General features: G+C 34.4%; 3 protein-coding genes and 1 long non-coding RNA gene across 13 annotated transcripts in view; 2 read left to right on the top strand and 2 right to left on the bottom strand.

Moving 5' to 3' along the window:
- The window catches only part of umodl1 (uromodulin-like 1), a 35,378-nt gene extending 33,593 nt beyond the window's left edge, over positions 1 to 1,785 (top strand). For 5 of the 7 annotated variants that reach the window (XM_087269657.1, XM_087269659.1, XM_087269658.1 and 2 more), the window contains 2 exons: positions 869 to 953; positions 1,046 to 1,785. In XM_087269657.1, coding sequence (XP_087125783.1) covers positions 869 to 953; positions 1,046 to 1,233 — 273 coding nt within the window. In that variant the 3' untranslated portion in view covers positions 1,234 to 1,785. 7 annotated transcript variants of the gene reach the window in all.
- LOC147835118 (uncharacterized) lies at positions 944 to 4,069 on the bottom strand. The gene is made up of 3 exons (XR_015501317.1): positions 3,958 to 4,069; positions 3,628 to 3,669; positions 944 to 1,146 (listed from the first exon to the last, which is right to left on the bottom strand). It is a non-coding gene; the product is annotated as an uncharacterized LOC147835118 (long non-coding RNA).
- A 51-nt stretch (positions 4,070 to 4,120) lies between these two features.
- mogat2 (monoacylglycerol O-acyltransferase 2) overlaps positions 4,121 to 18,835 on the top strand; it is an 83,096-nt gene continuing 68,381 nt past the window's right edge. Inside the window, 2 exon segments of one of the 2 annotated variants that reach the window (NR_137172.2) lie at positions 4,121 to 4,227; positions 15,737 to 15,995. The gene's annotated coding sequence lies outside the window, so the exon portion shown is untranslated. 2 annotated transcript variants of the gene reach the window in all.
- map6a (microtubule-associated protein 6a) overlaps positions 15,374 to 18,835 on the bottom strand; it is a 44,790-nt gene continuing 41,328 nt past the window's right edge. For all 3 annotated transcript variants that reach the window (XM_087271018.1, XM_087271019.1, XM_087271020.1), the window contains one exon: positions 15,374 to 15,911. In XM_087271018.1, the coding sequence (XP_087127144.1) occupies positions 15,779 to 15,911 (133 nt within the window). In that variant the 3' untranslated portion in view covers positions 15,374 to 15,778. The remainder of the gene's footprint in view (positions 15,912 to 18,835) is intronic.

The following is an 18,835-nucleotide window of genomic DNA, read 5'->3' as shown; positions in this document are numbered from 1 at the left end:
GAATAAATGAACAAATGAATGACTGACTAAATGAATGAATGACTGAATAAATGAACAAACGATCAAACAAATGAACAAACAATTGAATGAATGAACTAATATCTAAATGAATAATTCAATAAACAAACCTGAATAAATGAACGAATGAAAGAATAAATGAAGGAACCAACGAATGAACGGACGAACGAACAAATCAATAAAAAATCAAATTAATAAACGAATGAATGAATAAACAAATGAACGAATGAATGAACGAAGGAATAAACAAACAACTGAATGAATGAACAAATGAAGAAAATGAATAAATAAACAAATGAAAGAACAAATGAATGAAAAATAAATTAATGAACGAATGAATGAACAAACGAATGAATTAAAGAATGAATGAACAAATAAAAAAATGAAGAAACAAATGAAAGAACGAATGAAGGAATGAATGAACGAATGAACGAATCAATAAATGAATAAATGAATGAACAAACAAATGAATTATAAAAAGAATGAACAAATAAATGAAGAAACAAACGAACAAATTAACAAACGAATGATCAAACAAACGAATGAAAGAATTAACGGATGAATGAATGAATAAATAAATGAATAAACGAACAAACTAATGAATGACTGAACAATTGTATGAATAAACGAATATACAAATGATTCAACGGATGAACTAATAATGCAGTACTAACTATTTAAAAAAATGTATTTATATTTCTTTTCAGTTGTCAGTTGTGTCGATCTATATTGTGGATAGATTAAATAAACACCAACTTAATATTAAATTAAACTCAGACAATGTAGCAGGTATAAATGTATATGTCATGATAAACACACCTTTTCTTATTTTTTCTATATTTCTTTATAGGCTTGTGACCGTCTTCTAAGTGCCAGGTCTTCTAAATTATTTGGACTGACCCGATCCGTTGGACCCTTAAACAGATTACACACAAGTAAATGCTTCTTATTTAATGCATGTGAATATCCATAGCCTTCCATGATATCAGTTAGCATCACTAACTCTTTCTCTTTCATTTTCTTAAAGCAACTTTCCAAAGCAACACATCAAATACTGTGCAGGCTGTTGGATTTGTTCTGCTCGGTGTCGGTGTGTTTCTGCTTTCGCTCACTGTCATTGCAGGATTGCTGTATCAGAAAAGAAAAATCGGGAACTACAACTTCCATGTCAGACCACAGCCGGAAAACTTCACCTATAATGTTTTTAACACGTAATCATCTCACTTTAGCCACTAATAGAGGGATAAATCTAACTATTGTTATTACCGGTAGGTATAATGTATTGAAAATGGTTTAATTTGATTATATTTTTATACTTAAAACCTACATGTGATGTACTGTAGTTGTCATTCTTAGTTTGTTTTCCTTTTCAGCACTTTATAGGTAATTAAACTGACTGATTGTGTTACTTAAAGGGATAGTTGACCCAAAAATGAAAACTCAGTCCGTATTTAACCAGACCCATAGCCAGGGGATGTTCAGGTGGTTCATAAGACCCACCTCTCAATGACGAAGGTCGAGAATTTGTCCCATACATGAGCTCATTTGTCCTATTTTACTGCTATGCCATTATAAATAGTGAAAATAACCCATCGAAAAACGTTTTAAGACCAAGTGGAATCCTCCGTTGGCTGTCGCTTCGGTGTGACTTCAGCTAATCAGCTTTGGCCAATGCACACAATTATTTTTCATGAGTTCAACATTCAGCTGTGCAAGAAAACATACAATCTCATGTAAGTAAAGTCATCTATTGCTACTGTATTGTTTTTAAATGGAGAAAACATTTTTATAAGTAACTTTTATTCTAAATCTTGGAGCTTATTCTGGAAAGATAAAATAAGCAATAAAAAGGTGTAAAGCACCAAAAGCGGACCATATTAAAATTATTATATAAATTATAATTCAATTATTTTGGCTATTGTGGTTATCCATGAATTTTCAAATGTTTTATTTTTTGTTTTTACAAGAGAGGCTAGAAAAGTTGTGAAACTCTAAATAATAATAATAATAATAATAATAATTATTATTATTAATAATAATAATAATAATGTTATGTTTTAATTTTTTATTATTCAAATGGCCAAATTATGACTGAGGAAAGTTGAATGTGCAGGCCAGTTTGTTATTTGCCTAATAAATTACAGTAGGTTAAAGTTTTTAGTTATTATTATTTTTATTATAGTTAGTATTTTGTATTTAGGCTACAGTTTTTAATTATTATTAACATTACTGCTATTATTATTATTCGTATTTTAAAAATAAATATTTTTTTTCATATTTCTTTATTCTAAATTTTATGAATTATTTTTTTATTTTAAAAAGTGTGGTTATGATGACACCCACAAACTAATTCAGCTAAAAATAATGCTTTAAATGCCACTAAAATGCAGTATTTAAATCTCATAATTAAATAAAAGAATGAGGTCTATAACTGCAAAAGGTCCACTTTTTGATAAAAAAAACCCCACCCCTTTTACCAGGCTGGCTATGGGCCTGTTTACTCACCCTTTATAGTTTTAATCCTTTAAGAGTTTCTTTCTTCTGTTGAACACAAAAGAAGATATTTTGAAAATTGTTGTAAATCTGTAACCAATAACCATTGATTTAAAATGATTAACCATGGTTTTTATTTTTGTTGATGTCAATAGATACAGGTTTTCAGCTTTCTTCAAAATATCTTCTTTTGTGTTCAACAGAATAAATAAACTAATAAAAGGTTTGGAAGCACCTGAGGCTGAGTAAATCTTACTTTTTGAGTGAACTATCCCTCAATAATTTAAAAACAAAATCGGAGGCTTTGCCACCCTTTCAAATACGCCACCAGATGGCACTGTTGTATTAGGTGTACTCTTTGAAATCAGTTTTGTGCTGTGTGTGTACAGTACAGTACATATTTGAACTAATCATATATATTTTTAGTCTATATACTTTATATATCCAATAAAGAATCTATTAAATGAATGTTTTAAGCTGCTTATATCCTAATCAAGAATAAAATATTCGTTTTTGAATGTATATTGTTGTTAGATTACTTTAGTAATGTTATATTAATACTTTGGAATTATAAGAATGTAACATAATATTTATTAAGAAAACAATGCAGAAAATCTTTAAAAATAATAATAATTTGAAAATAAGATGATACAGTAGACCTCGACCTCCACAAATTAGAAAATCATACGCTCTCATCTTTGGAAATGGTGCGAATGCAGAAGATATTAGAAAACTATCACAAAAAATGACTTTATTTGTTCATATTTGTAAATGTATTTTTTACATTTAGCTTATTCAGCACCGAGGATGTTAAGAAGAATACACACAACCTTAAGATGCTATTAAATATTGAATGCTTTGAAGCTAATAATAAGATTTAGCAGGTTTTTAGCCTGAAATTCACAGTAAAATTACATCTTTTTTCACATAAGTGACATTGTTTTTTTACAGTGTTTTTGTATTTTCATAGCTTTTCCCCTCCATTTTTGTCTGAATTAGCAGGTCTGTTAGATGCAGAACATTAAAGAACATTGATTGGCAGTGTACATTACAATTTAGGCTCACAGTAAAGTTTAAAGGACATTATCTCAGTAAACTCAAAGTAACGTTAATCACCTCAGTAATTCACCTCCATTACTTCTTCGTGAAGCCACATGCCTGCAAAATGCAAATAGCATGGGGTTAAAGATTATACTTGAACCACTCTATATTTATTTTTTAAAACATTGCAGAAGGCAATTATCACTTATTTAAGGACCTTTAAATATAATTTTGTATTAATTTATATTTGTAAACATTACGTTAAGTTACATAAATTTATAGCCAACGTGCCTCATTCACTTCACGGAAAAACAGTCACGGTAAAACTGTGCCTCACAGCATTTTAACAGGAGAAAACTACACCGCCAGTTACATTACCAAATCTTTTATAATAATAAATGATACCTTTATAGTAATGATAGTCCATAAGTAAAATAAAAACTTGATCGTAGTCTTCTGGAATGCACGACGCTAGCGCCGTAACGTTACGTAAACAGGTTGCGTGCTGCGTTCGTCCAATCAATGACACTTATAAATCGAATATGCAAATACGGATGTTAACTCAGGTGTGCTTGATTCAGAATGACCCAGTTAACTTGTTCATTTGTGGAGCGTGTGGGAATAAGTAAACAAATCATACCTGGATCTTTGAGTTCTCCAGAGCTGGATTTTACTGTAAGTAGGCCTACGCCATAGTACATTTAAGAGATGGAGGAATCACACACCAACACATATTCAGGTAAAGTTGGTTCATATTCTCACGTTCAGACTTTCTCCATAATAATATAATTTCATAAGAATATTCAGTGCCAATTCTAAATAGTGAAATCATACAAGCAGCAAATGACTACTGTACAAATGACTCAAAGCACAACGATCTCCACAGTCAATTAAATTGTGCTAATGTTGCTTGCATGTTATTGTATGTCACGTTGTCACTTAACGAATGTGCGAATATAAACCAATTTAACCTCAATCCCACACACGCACATGAAAATATAAACAGTATGCTGACTCAAATAAATATATTACATTCATAAGCTAAGAGTTTTCCTACAGGAGCTGCACAGTTGTGTGTTTATGTTTTCGTGTGTGTGTGTGTGTGTGTGTGTGTGCATATAAAACAAGCATGTCAAATGTCTAAGAATTTCTCTGCACCAGGATCAACATGTGCGCCATCAGCTAATCAGAAATGCTGAATGATATCTTAATTACTGCTTCCGTCTGCTTCTTAATTGGTAAAAACTCCTTCCAGCAATGAATGCACAGTCACAGAAGCATATTTAATGATCTTGTGGAAGAAATGAGCTGCACAATTTAAATAGATTAACAATTTAATAGAACAACTTTAATGGCTAAAAAGTAGAGCTGCACAATATATAATTTCAGCATCAAAATCGCAATGTGTGCATCCGCATCGCTGGATCTGTAATGTCAGGTATTGTTGATTGTTGATCAGGAGCTTCTAGATTAATAGCAAAGTTGAACTATTGTGGATTTAAAGTTTATTAATTGCATTTGTTTTGTTTTGTTAAACATTTCAATTGAGTTTAAAGCATTCTGGCTGCACCCTTTTCAAGTGATATCACTCGATTAAATGGGTGTTATCAGTGGTTATCAGCTGATAGATAAGGGCCTACTGGTAGGCTCAGAAGGTGTCATGGTTTCCGGCTTATTTCTTAACAAATCAAACTTAGAAGGTTATGATTATCAGAAGATTATCATTTTGTTTATTGGAATATCAGAGACAGCCTGGAGCAAACTCATCTCATTCTCAACCCAGGTCAAATACAAAGTGTCTGTCTTCTTCAAAATCTTTATACAGTTTTTTCCCCCTCCCCACCTCTAGGTCATCTTGTTTTAACTCTGACCATTTTAGGATGTTTCCTCTTTACTGAGAGGTTTAGTACATCTGCAGGAGCTCATGCTATTTTGGGTCATGTCCCTTGCAATGCAAACACCTGTTTTCACACCAGTTTTCTCTCCATACATTAAATATCTTCTGAGTGTTTACATACATTGTCATGATTGTACATTTACTGTATGTTAGAATATGTCGCTTACTCTCCTGAAAGCCTCTCACAGATATAACTTTATATGTGTGTTTTACATATACTATGTGTTTCATGTAATCTTACTCCAGCAGCTATAAACAATAGTGACCCCACACATACCTGTCAACCCTCCCGTTTTTCCCAGGATTCTCCCCTATTTTACAGTTCTATCCCGCTATCATCCCGTAAAGGTATTTTCCTGTATTTCTCCCGTATTTTCTGTCGATTCCCTTCCTTTTCATTACAAGTGTCGTCTCCCGTTCATATGCAATCATCAAAACAGTCATATAGAGGTGCATGACTGTCAGTTGACGCGCTCCATATTGATAATCAGACGCTGTTTCCCAAACCGATTCTGTACTCATGATTAACAGACATATACACATAATTTATATTATTAATATCTAAAGATGTTGATCTTGGTAAGTTATTTGTTTCAAACACAAGTAATTTCATCCTTTATGAGCATAAACAGTTAGGAAAGCAGTCAAATGCATTATAAAGTTAGATGTGTGCATTTGTAATGTAATCAAAAGAAAAAAATCTAAATAAATCATTCATTAGTTGCTCTATAAACAGAACGTGTCAATTATACAGTAAAGAAACGACTAATGAGATTTGATTCTATTTCATTATAATAGCTATTAATTTTAATAAGCTGAACTGTTTGCTAATTTATTTGCTACTGATGTATATTATTTATTTTTCTTTTGTAAATAATAATAATTATTATTATTATTACATTTACAGGGCTCGAAATGAACTTTTTTACTTGGTAGCACCGGTGCTCCCAACTTCAAATATTTAGGAGCACCAAAATAAATTTAGGAGCACTAGAAAAAATTTAGGAGCACCCACCAAAAATGATTGAGCACCGCTGCAAATTACTTTTTAAGGGATTTATTGTATTTTAAAACAACATCAATAGGACTGACAAAAACCAGAAACAACTATCTAACTAATGCTGCGAAGACATTGATATTTGTGTGCAATAATTCCAAAATGAATGTCTAATAATTAGGCTATAGAATATTAGTGATGATGAAAATGACAATAATAGTAACAATGAATTACATTTCTCATTATGATACTGCCTTGAATGTGCATGAATGTAGGTTATCTGCTATAAAAAGTCTGTTACTTTATGAAAAATAATTGTATAGTTTGCATCAAACAAAAATGAAGCATTGCAGTAAGAAATATTTATTTTGTACTACTGTTTATATATACATGTCAATTTAATAAATAATGTTTCTGCTACAAAACAAACAAAAGATTATAATAAATCATTCAATTCAAGGATGAAAGCTGCAAAGCAGTCATCAGTAAATAAATAAAAAATAAAAATAATATACACCTCAAAAAAGAATAGACGAAAGAAAGTAAAGTCTCACTTCTATCACTCTTTAAAGGTTTTGGTTTCAGTTTGTGTCAATTTAAAGGTTCAGTCTGAGCTGATTTTCATGTTTCTGTGTTAGTGGAAAAGCTGGCGAGTCAGCCGACCCAATTTATGAGCAGGTTGAGCAAGATTCTTGCGATGACCACCGGCGCAATACCGCTGTTTGTTATGAGACGCAGTTTCAGTGTAAACTTAGTAAAGGCGAGCTTCTTTGGCGATGATATGTACAGTATTAGATTTGACTTTTAGCGGACATTTGCGCTGAACATGCAGTGAATGCAACACATGGAGATTCGGGCGCCTTCTCCAAGAAGCGCGTACTCTGATCTCAGCTGGTGGATCATTATTCACCACGTGACGTGTCATGATCGCTCTCATCTGCGCCTCAACTTTAGGTGGGGTTTGCAAACCTGTGTGCTTTAAGTCTTTACTCTTTAGCCGTTTGCATTTCCCGTGGTCATAAAAGCTCCTTCCCTGTCATCTGACAGCGGAATACCTTGAGTGATTGACAGCTAATATGAACCAATATAGCGGCAGGGAAGAGCGATTCAGCACGTTTTTAGAAAAAATCAAAAGAGGTCGCACTACAACCATTATCTGCAGTCGCACTAATGCGCCCAAATATATTATGAGGTCGCATAGATTAATTTTCGGGCGCATATGCGACCAAAATGGTCGCAATTTCGAGCCCTGATTTACATTTAGTCATTTAGCAGACGCTTTTATCCAAAGAGACTTACAAATGAGGACAATGAAGCAATTTTATTAACTATAAGAGCAACAATGAATAAGTGCTATAGGCAAGTTTCAGGTCTGTAAAGTCTACGAAGGAAAGTATTAGTAATTTTTTTTTTTTTTTGGTAATTTATTGATTTATTTATTTATTTTAATTTTTTTTGTTTATTTTATTTATTTATTTGTTTATTTTTAATTTTGAGTACAGTTAGTGGTATATCCAGAGAGGCAATTGCAGATTAGGAAGTGAAGTGGAGACTAAATAGTTGAGTTTTTAGTTGTTTCTTGAAAACCGAAAGTGATTTCTTCCCTCTTTGGGATGGAACCACGAGGCGACGTTCATTCACAGAACGCAATATTCTGGAGGGCACATAGATCTGCAGAAGTGAGAGCAGATAAGAAGGAGCAAAGCCAGAAGTCGCTTTGTAGGCAAACATCAGAGCTTTGAATTTGATGCTTTACTGACCATTTAACTGTTTATTTATAATGAAACAGCTCCAAATGAGCATATTTAGTAGGAGAAGGATCCCTTATTATGGTGGGCATATCCCTTATTTTCACATACCAATGTTCACAGGTATGGCCTCACACATTCCTCAGCAGAACACACATTCTACACACACCACCAGTTGTCACTTTTCTTCTCAAAATACACCACCAGTTGTTGCCCTTTTTCCTCAAAATACATGTCTCTATATGGTTATATAGGTTGACATGTTTATTGCACAATTAAAAAAACTTCATAACGGCTGTTATCCTCCATTTACATGGTTAATCAGCTATACTAATAGACAAGACTCCAGATCTTTTTTTGACATTACTGTGAGGCTTGGGTTTAGGGTTGGAGTAGGGGCAATATAAATAATTCTCGTTAACTTCTGGCCGCAGCCGGATGTGATCTATAACTGACTAACCGTGTGGATGGATGATGACTAGAAGGCCTCTATATCTGTCAGCTGATAACCACTGATACCGCCCATTCAATGGAGTGATAACATTTAATTTTGCTTTATCAAAGACTAGTTAAATTACATTTTTATAGTTAAGACTGGCGTCATTTTACATTTAGATTTTTGTTCTTATATTTGTGTCCAACTGCCATTAAGACTTAACAGCCAAACATTAAAAAAATCTAATTTGGATGCTGTTTTCCTCTGTACAAATCCAGTTTAAAGTGAACTTTATTAATGTATGCACATGCACTTCACTATAAAATCACCCCAAACATTCTAAAATGATGAATTCTTCACAAAAAGTTGTTCCATCTATCTGGTGAAATATATTTCATATCGCAATACATATCGCTGAAAGACTAATTATTGCAATGTTAATTTTTTCCAATACCTTGCAGCCCTTTTATATACAGTAAAACTAAAATGAATGTAATAAAATGAAAATGAAATAAAATGAAAATGAAATGATTTATTTTTAAATGAAATAAATCAATAAAAAATGACACTATCAAAAGCAGGATGGTTTAATTAAAATAAAAGAATAAAATCTATACATTTTAAAAACGTACTATGATGTTAAAGGTTATATAATTATTGTAGAACGATGGTTTGTTCTTTAGATACTTGTAAAAAATAAGGGGGCTAATAATATTGACTTTAAATGTTGTTTTTTTTACCCTTATGTGCTGTTGGGGATGTTTTTATCCACTCTGGGGTGATTTTGAGTCTTAATCTGGCCATAACTTTTTCTGTGTTTCAGCTAGCAGAATAATATTTGCCTTTGTTGCCTTTGTTGCATGTTTTCGATTGATTGTAATTCATTTTTCATTCTCGCTAATTTACTGTTGGTGGCTGTTTTTGCCTTATTGACTTCCATTATAACCACTTTTTTTTATTATTATTATTACAAAAGCCACAATAGCATATGATCTTGCATTTTTAATCGTTGGTGGTTTTCCCTGTTGGGAAGAGGTCATTTTACTGTTGATCATCAGCTGGCACCATTAACCCTTTTAGATAGGCCTGTATAAGCTGGTTTTTGGATTTTATATGGAGTATAACAGCAAATTAAAAAGTGTGTATGTGTGTCTTTGAGTGTGTGAAAGTGACATTTGCGCACTTACCCTGATGTGTCTGAGAAAATCAAAACATGCATCTCAGCTCTCAGAACTACATGGAGTAAACAAAAACCAATACTGTGTATTTATGCACCATCAAATGTGGTTATAATGGAAGTCAATGGGGGCAAAAACAGCCACCAACAGAAAATTGGGGAGAAATGAAAATCTAGCAATGCATCCAAGCCAATGTTGTTACTAATCGTTCACATGTCCAAAACTGTAATAAAAGGTAAAAGAAATCTAGTCCACGATTACTTTTTATATTGACAATACCTGATTTTGTGTGTGTGTGTGTGTGTGTGTGTGTTTTTTACGCACAATTAAAGATTTAAAATCCTTTAATTTTCTAATCAATTTAGTAGTTTTGATCAGGACTGAGGTTGATTTAACAGATTGACACACACACAAAAAAAAATATATATATATATATTTATCTGATGCATTTTTACATCAGTTTAATTCAGTGGATGTTTTCATCCCAAACATAATAAAAGGGTCGTCAATTTGAACCATGCACAAAGTAGGCTTGGGCGGTAATACGGTATTATGGTATACCGCGGGATCTAAAAATAGCAACGGTGTCAGTTTCAATACCGTTATACCGTCATAAAATATTAAATATCCTTTATTTAATGCCTACAAAAACGTATGTGTGGTTGTCATCACGGGACAGTGTGGAGGAGAGATGGAAAGGAAGGGGGAGAGGGAGGGAGAGGGAGGGGGAGAGGTGACGTGACGAGTCGCGCTTCAAAGTGTCCTGCAGTTTGGGAGTTTCGACTGAACATAAGGGAGACGTGGTTAATATGAACGAGAGGTCTGCATTAGAGCTGAAGATCTTTGACCGAACCCGGCGAGACCCGAAAAAATCCAAATCCCTGCATTAAAATCCATCCCTGCAAAGGTGAAACAAATGATGACGAAGTAGTAAAAAAAGAGAATTTTGACGGCGGTCAAGCCAGTCACTAGCTCATAAGGAGCGGTTATTCCAGCCGCAGGTATTTGGCGGTCGCTCATACACTGCGTATTACGGTAGAGCCCTAAACCGCAAGCTGACAGGTAAAAAGAAGAGGCCATTCGCTAAAGTGAAACTGCTGTCATGGAAAATTAAATGCATGTTCCTGACTTGTAGAAGATGAACAAACAATCCTACCAAAAACTTGCAAAATCAGCCGGATCAGAACTCTGCATCTCGACCTGTAGCAGCAGGAAAGGGTGTTCAGCTGCTGGACGCACATGAGTGAGAGACTGCGCTAAAGCCTGTGGATTTAATAATGTTCCTCCACAAACACACGTAGCCTGATCTTGGTGCGTAAAGGGTTTTTAAATTATAAATAAATATTAATTAAACCATATAATCATAATGTAGACAGAGTATACAGACTAATGGTGGCATTATTCTTTTAATATTCAGCTTCACCGCCGCCCTAATGCCAGATTGTGAAGAGAAGTGGAGAAACACATCTTGCAGAGCCTTTATCTTAATTTCGTTATTGCCAAAATACCCGTCATCATTTAGAGTTTATTTTAATTTGATTTGTTAAGCAAGATTACTTTTCATTGGTGTGTAGGCTAATTTAAAGGCTAAGTGCATGTACCTAGACCTATAGAGTGCTGAGATGTTACGATGTTACAGCTGTAGGACTTATTTTATTTCTTTGTTCCAACTTTCAAGTGGCCTATAGTCTACGCTTGTTACGAATAAATGATGTTAAAACATATAAATGACTCATTCTTAAAAAAAATGCATTAGAGCTGTGTGCATGAGCACATTTTAATGTAGGCTGTGAACGGGTTTGGGCTGTATAAAGCTGTCAATCAAAATGTACCTGTCGGACTCGGGACCTATCGGGTATAACTGCTGTTCCACGGGAGCCGGCCAGATTTCTTACGGTGTGGGAGTAAATTTCTGAATAAATCGCGGGAGAGATGTATGTGTGTGTGTGTGTATGTGTATGTGTAAAAGAGAGAGAGAGAAAGAGAGAGAGAGAGAGGGGTGCTGTGCGTCGCTTTGCTCTCTCTCTCTCTCTCTCTCTCTCTCTCTCTCTCTCTCTCTCTCTCTCTCTCTCTCTCTCTCTCTCTCTCTCTCTCTCTCTCTCTCTCTCTCTCTCTCTCTCTCTCTCTCTCTCTCTCTCTCTCTCTCTCTCTCTCTCTCTCTCTCTCTCTCTCTCTCTGACCGCGAGCCTAAGGTCGCATAGAATGTATTCAGTTTCTGAATGGTTTAGGCTTAAGCCAACAGTTTGGTGACGCTGTCTGAGCCTTACGTCATAATTTTTTTTTTTTATTACGCCGGTAATACCGGATACCGGGGTAAAATATGGAGGCGGTTTGACGGTATCAAAATTTGGATACCGCCCAAGCCTAGCACAAAGGTTAAAAAAAAAATAAAATCTGCTTTTATTCTAGCCAAAATAAAACAAATAAGACTTTCCCCAGAGGAAAAAATATTATGGGAAATGCTGTGGAAAAATTCCTTGCTCTGTTAAACGTCATTTAGAAATGTTTGAAATAGAAAAGGAGGGCTAATAAATATGACTTAAGAAAATTCAACAAACAACTGCAAGAAACAAATATACAAGTCACAAACACAACTAGATAAACACTTAAATGACATTTATTAGACTTTCAAACTGTTTTAAGGAAGCACTTAATCAAATTATATTTGCTACTCTGAATGATATAGATATTTAAATTAGCATAACGTTATTATAAAGACTTTGTTTAATATGGTTGTGTATAAAAGAGAGTGTGTAATTGAATAACTCTGTCACGACGCACTCATCAAGTGTTTATTAGAAAGCCTGATGAGCTGTCAAAAGGAAGGACTCAAAGCTAATGTCTTTTATTTCCAGTAAACACAGTTAGGCTGCAGCTGAAGCATTAGTGCTGTCTGAACAAAAGGCCATGTTCAGTTCCATCTAATCTTTCTCCTCCTCCAGTCCAGCTCAAGGCTTTATCTCAGAGTTTCAAGAGTCTCCGGAATAACACAAAGGCTTATTGTTCATCAGTTTGCCATCCCTTTAGAAACGGCCAGCTTATAAATATCCGTTAGTTTGGTTCTGGTTAGCTGGTGGATGCTTGTTAAACTAGCTAATGATTATTAGCTACAATGCTTTTCCTCTTCAGTTGTCAATTTTCATTAGGTCTCTAAAACGTTGAATATTAAGAGGATTGCTGACTTGGAAAAAGTGAAACGACAGCTATTTCCAATCACGGGAGGAACTTTCCTCCTCCTCCTTTGTGTTCATAATGAGCTGGAGTCTGATTTGATAATGGTTTAATATAGCTATTGGAAAAAATTGACATTTGCAGAAATATTAACATTAAACACACGACCTGACAAAAGTCTTGTCGTTGATCCCAGTTGTAAGAGCTACCGATAATAACTTGACTTCTAGTTGATCATTTGGGAAAAGTGGCAGAAAGTAGATTTTTCAGATGAATCCACTGTTGAACTGCATCCCAATCATCACAAATACTGTGCAGAAGACCTATTGGAACCCGCATGGACCTAAGATTTTCACAGAAATCAGTCAAGTTTAGTGAAGAAAAAATCATGGTTTGGGGTTACATTCAGTATAGGGGCTTGCGAGAGATCTGCAGAGTGGATGGCAACATCAACAGCCTAAGGTATCAAGAGATTTGCGCTGCCCATTACATTATAAACCACAGGAGAGGGCAAATTCTTCAGCAGGAGAGCACTACTTCTCATACTTCAGCCTCCACATCAAAGTTCCTGAAGGCAGAGAAGGTCAAGGTGCTCCAGGATTGGACAGCCCAATCACCAGACATGAATAGTATTGGGCATGTTTGGGGTAAGATGGAGGAGGAGGCGCTGAAGATGAATCCAAAGTATCTTGATGAACTCTGGGAGTCCTGCAAGAACTTTTTCTTTGCCAATCCAGATGACTTTATTAATTAGTTAATTAAGTCATTGCAGAGATGTATGGATGCAGTCCTCCAAGCTCACGGGAGTCATACACAATATTCATATTTTTTCCACTGCAGCATGACTTTATATTCTATACTGTACATTATTTCTGTAAAGTGACAAGACTTTTGTCTAAATAAAGTCAGACCTTACTGCCTTAATTAAACAATTAAAAATCAAGGCATAATCATATTTTATTTTGGTAAAAAAAAGTGTAATGTGGAGACCTTTGCCTTTCATATAAACCACTTCTGATAGCAAATGATCTACTAGAAGTGAAGTTATTATTTGTTGTTCCTAAAATCTGGATAGGCGACAAGACTTTTGTTAGGTAGTGTATAAATGTAAACGTATAATTGTTGCTTGAAACTTGCGAAGTATTGGGGGAAACTGTCATAATAAAGTTTTAAATGTATTTAATTTTTCAGTTATAATATTTATTGTTCAAAATAATAATAATATTAATAATAATATTATTATTATTATTATTAAGTAATCATCATCATCATCAGCACATGCAAACTCCACACAGAAATGCTATCCGGCCCAGCCGGGACTCAAACCAGTGACCTTCTTGCTGTGAGGTGACAGTGCTAAATGAGTCCCCGTGCACAAGAACAACTTAACTTTCCTTAAATAATTTCATAAAGATGAATAAATACTGTAATAGATGTATTGATCATTCTTTGTTCATATTAGTAAACACATTAAATAGCATTAGGTAATATAACCTTATTATAAAATGACAATAAGAAAAACATTAACAAACCAGGTAGTAAAGAATTCTGGCCCAGATTTGGCGTAAATCTGGCACAGCAGGCATTTGTCAGGTACTGGCATACAGCATATGGGCCAAACATGGCTCGTGTCTGGCAGAGGTGGCACTGTCTTTAAGGTGGCACGCAAGACTTGGCCCAGATAATATGTAGTATTTGGCCTAGATGTTAAAGATATATATGTGGGCCACATAAGTTTGACCTGTCTTGATCCACTTTTAAAATGCATTTCAATTATTTTTGAATAAAAAAAAAAAATCTACCAATCGGGTCACTTTGAGAACAATCGTGGCCATAAAGCACAATTCTTCATGGGTTTATGAAATTCAACTGCAGTCGTGACACACCAACATATCTGGCCCAGTTATGGGTTATTAACTTGGCTGAAAATGAATATGGTCCATGTTTGGCCCTAGTTTAGAAGCCAAACTTTCATCATGTATTGTAATTCACTGCAACATGTGGGCCAAGCAAAAGCTGATTGTGTGGGCCAGAGCTGGGCCAGAGATATTTTGCTATGTGGAAAATGGAAATTATACAATTTTATTTTATCCTATGCTTATGCATATGCTTAATGCCCTTACAGCTGCAACCCATCACTGGGAAACACCCATATACTCTTTCACACACATACACTGCGGCCAATTTAGCAATTTAGGAAACCCATGCCAAAACGGGGAGAACATGCAAACTCCACACATAAATGCTAACTAAGCAGGCTCGATCCAGCGATCTTCTTGCTTTGAGGCGACAGCACTACCCACTGCGCCGCTGTACTGGATATATCTTAATAAATACAAAATAAAAATACAGTAAGAAACAAATACAAGCAACTAGACACAATAATCAACCAGGTAAACAGTAATTTGATCACATTTATTAGACTTTCAAACAGTTTGTTATACTTTAAGGAAGCACTTAATGACATGATATTTGCTACTCTATATGATCATCATGGCAACATTGTTTGTTTGGAGAAAGAGCATGAAACAAAAAATACATTTATAGCACCATTTCAGTGGTTGCAAACAGTCTGGGAGCGCAGGTACTTTTCATTCATGGGTGTTCGTCTCATTCGGGAAGCTCAGAATTCAGTCATAATAATCTATGACATCTATATAGATATTTACACATACAGTACTTTGTTTAAACTCCACACATTTCTCTCAGTCTGCAAAAATATGTCCTAAAATATGACTTCATTGTTGTCGTCTATAGCTGCCTGCCCTGGTCTGTCTGGTGTGCTTTTTTTTTTTGGTGTCAGTACTTGACGTCCGGAGCGAAGCGAACTACTCCCCGACTCCGTGGTTCTGATCGTTCCACCAGTGGTTCTCCTCCAGAGGTACCCGCGGAATAATAATCGCTGACTCGTCCGACGCCAGACTCACATTCTCTAAGGAGCAGCACAGTGTTATTGCCAAAGGAGGAGCGCGAGGGCGACAGAGGGAGAGAAAGAGACACAGAGACACAACATGAGGTAGAGAGCAGTGCACACTCAAAGATTTAAATGAGCCTTTAAGCATTCTGAGAACACTTTACATTCACCAGCTCTGTTTATGGAGGTTTAATTTATGTGAGACTGATGGTATGTGTTGATAACTGATCAGGCTAATGCTTCAATTAGCCTTATGAGCCCTCTAGGAAAGTTATTATCCTGCTAACAAAAATAAACAAGGGATTGTAGGTAGGATTTAACACATTGTTTACCTGACAAAATGGCTCACGTAACCAGCTTAAACCTAGCTTGAACCTAGCTTGTAAAAACTTATCTAACCATTGCGCTGTTTTTGCTTTTTCAGCAGGGTAGACATGAAAGGATTAATAACATTGCTATAATGATCTAACATGTTTCTAGCATGTTTTAGCAGGCATTAGCATGTTACTAGAATTAATTAGGGTGTAATTTACATTCCATCATGGTTAGCATTTTGTTAGCATGACTTCTAGTTGTTATCATGTTTCCAACATCAATTAACATGTTACTGACGTGCTTCTTTTAGCATGTTTTTAGCTTATCACATTTTCACATGTTGCCATAGCTTGAATTTGGACTATCAGACTATAACTTAGCAAGTTGCTAGCATGCTTCTAACATCAATTAACATGTTACTGACTTGCTTCTATTAGCATGTCTTAGCACATCGCATTTTCCCGTTGCTATAGCTTGAATTTGGACTATTGGAATATAACTTAGCAAGTTGCTAGCATGTTTCTAACATCAATTAACATGTTACTGACATGCTTCATTTAGCATGTTTTTAGCATGTCACATTTCACGTTGTTCTAGCTTAAATCTGGAGTATTGGACTATAGTTTAGCAAGTTGCTAGCATGTTTATAACATTAATAAACATGTTACTGACGTGCTTCCTTTAACATGTTTTTAGCACGTCACATGTTCACATGCTGTTATAGCTTGAATTGTGACTATGGACTATAGCTCAGCAAGTATCTAGCATGTTTTTAACATCGATTTACATGCTACTGACATTCTTCTTTTGGCATGTTTTTAGCATGTCACATTTTCACGTTGCTATAGCTTGAACTTGGACTATTAGACTATAGCTTAGCAAGTTGCTAGCATGTTTCTAACAATAATTAACATGTTACTGACATGCTTTTTTAGCATGTGTTTATCACATCAAATTTTCAAATGCTGCTATAGCTTGAATTTAGACTATTGCACTTTAGCTTAGCAAGTTGCTAGTATGTTTCATTAATTAGCATGATACTGGCATGCTTCTAGCATGCTTAGCACATTGGGAACATCATTTATGTTTCATAATATGTTTTTATCATGTATAATATGTTGCTAGATTGACATGATGTTGTCATTTAGGCTAACATGTTTTAGTTTTATTTTTTTATTTTTTTTACCAAATATTTTAGTATGTTGTTCAAATGGATTAGCATTTTGTTAGCATGTTTCTGGCATATCATGTTCAGCAGATTATCAACATGACTTGGCATGTTTCTAAGAAAATAAATTGACAATTACATTTTGTTGACATACTTCTCGCATGGTTAGCACATTGTTAGCATAATTTGTTTTCTATTCTAACATGTTTTTATTAGCATGTTTAACATGTTACTAGGTTGAATTAACATGTTGCCATTATTTAGGCTAATATGTTTTATCTTGCTACAATGTTTTTTAGTATGTTGTTCAAATAAATTAGCATGTTGCTAACATATTTCTTCATTTATTAACAATTGCATGTTATTGACATGCTTCCAGTGTGATTAGCATATTTTGAGGATAAGTTATGTTTTTTGAACATGCTTGTTAGCATGTTTAACATTGTTATCATTTAGGCTAACATGTTTTATCTTGGAAGAATGTTTGCAAATGCATATCCATTAGCATAATTCTTGCATGCATGTTTAGCTGGTTATTAACATGAATTAGCAAGTTGGTACAATGTTTAGCACATTGATGGTATGAATTATCATGTTGCTTTCCAACATGTTTAAATGCATGAATAGCATATTTTACAAGTAGCTAGCATTAATTTTCATATTGTTATATTGTGTTTCTAACATTTTGAGAATGTAACGTTTTTGATAGAAAACTCATGAACATGATGTTAGTATGTTCATAGGATGGTTAGCACATTGCTACCATGAATTAGCATGTATTCAGCATGGTTTTTAACTAGTTTATGCATTTTTCTCTCATGAATTTGCATGTTACTAACATGTTTGGCATGTCACTACTCTTTTTAACAGATGCCATGGTTTACACGTTTTAGCTGTTGCTAACATGTTTTAGCACATTACATTTTTACTTGTGACTAGCTTGAATTCAAACAATTGACAAAAAATGGTATTTGGTATTTTGTGCTTGTTTATGAGTTAATATTACATTTTTCTGATTAAACAATTTATTTAAATACATTTTGGTGAGTTAACTACAGCTGATTTGCCAAAATATAAAATAAGTAACAATTACCATGAGGTAGGGCTGCAAAATCTGGAATTCAAATGAACTAAAATTGAATAAAGAAATAAAAAGTGTATGTTTATAGTGTTGCTGTACACCTAATGTATATATTTATTTTCGGTAGTGGTCTCACACATTGCATTCCCTCCACATAAACAGAATTATGTCTGTGATCTCAGGCTGTTCAAAGGAAAAGTCTAGAAATAAAACCCAGTATGAAAACAAGAAGACAGACACCACTAAACAACAATACAATGAGCTGTTCTAACACCAAAGAGGAGCTAAATATCACCCGGTTCAATAGCATTAATCTCCTGAGAGAAAAAAAGAAAGAAAATCATCTATGAGTGACATTTAAAGTTCACTGTAAATGGA

The sequence above is a fragment of the Danio rerio genome, chromosome 10, assembly GCF_052040795.2.
Source record: "Danio rerio strain M-AB ecotype USA chromosome 10, GRCz13ab, whole genome shotgun sequence".
NCBI lineage: Eukaryota > Metazoa > Chordata > Actinopteri > Cypriniformes > Danionidae > Danio > Danio rerio.
Note: the sequence above shows the minus strand (reverse complement) of the source record. Positions and strands in the feature narration are given on the sequence as shown.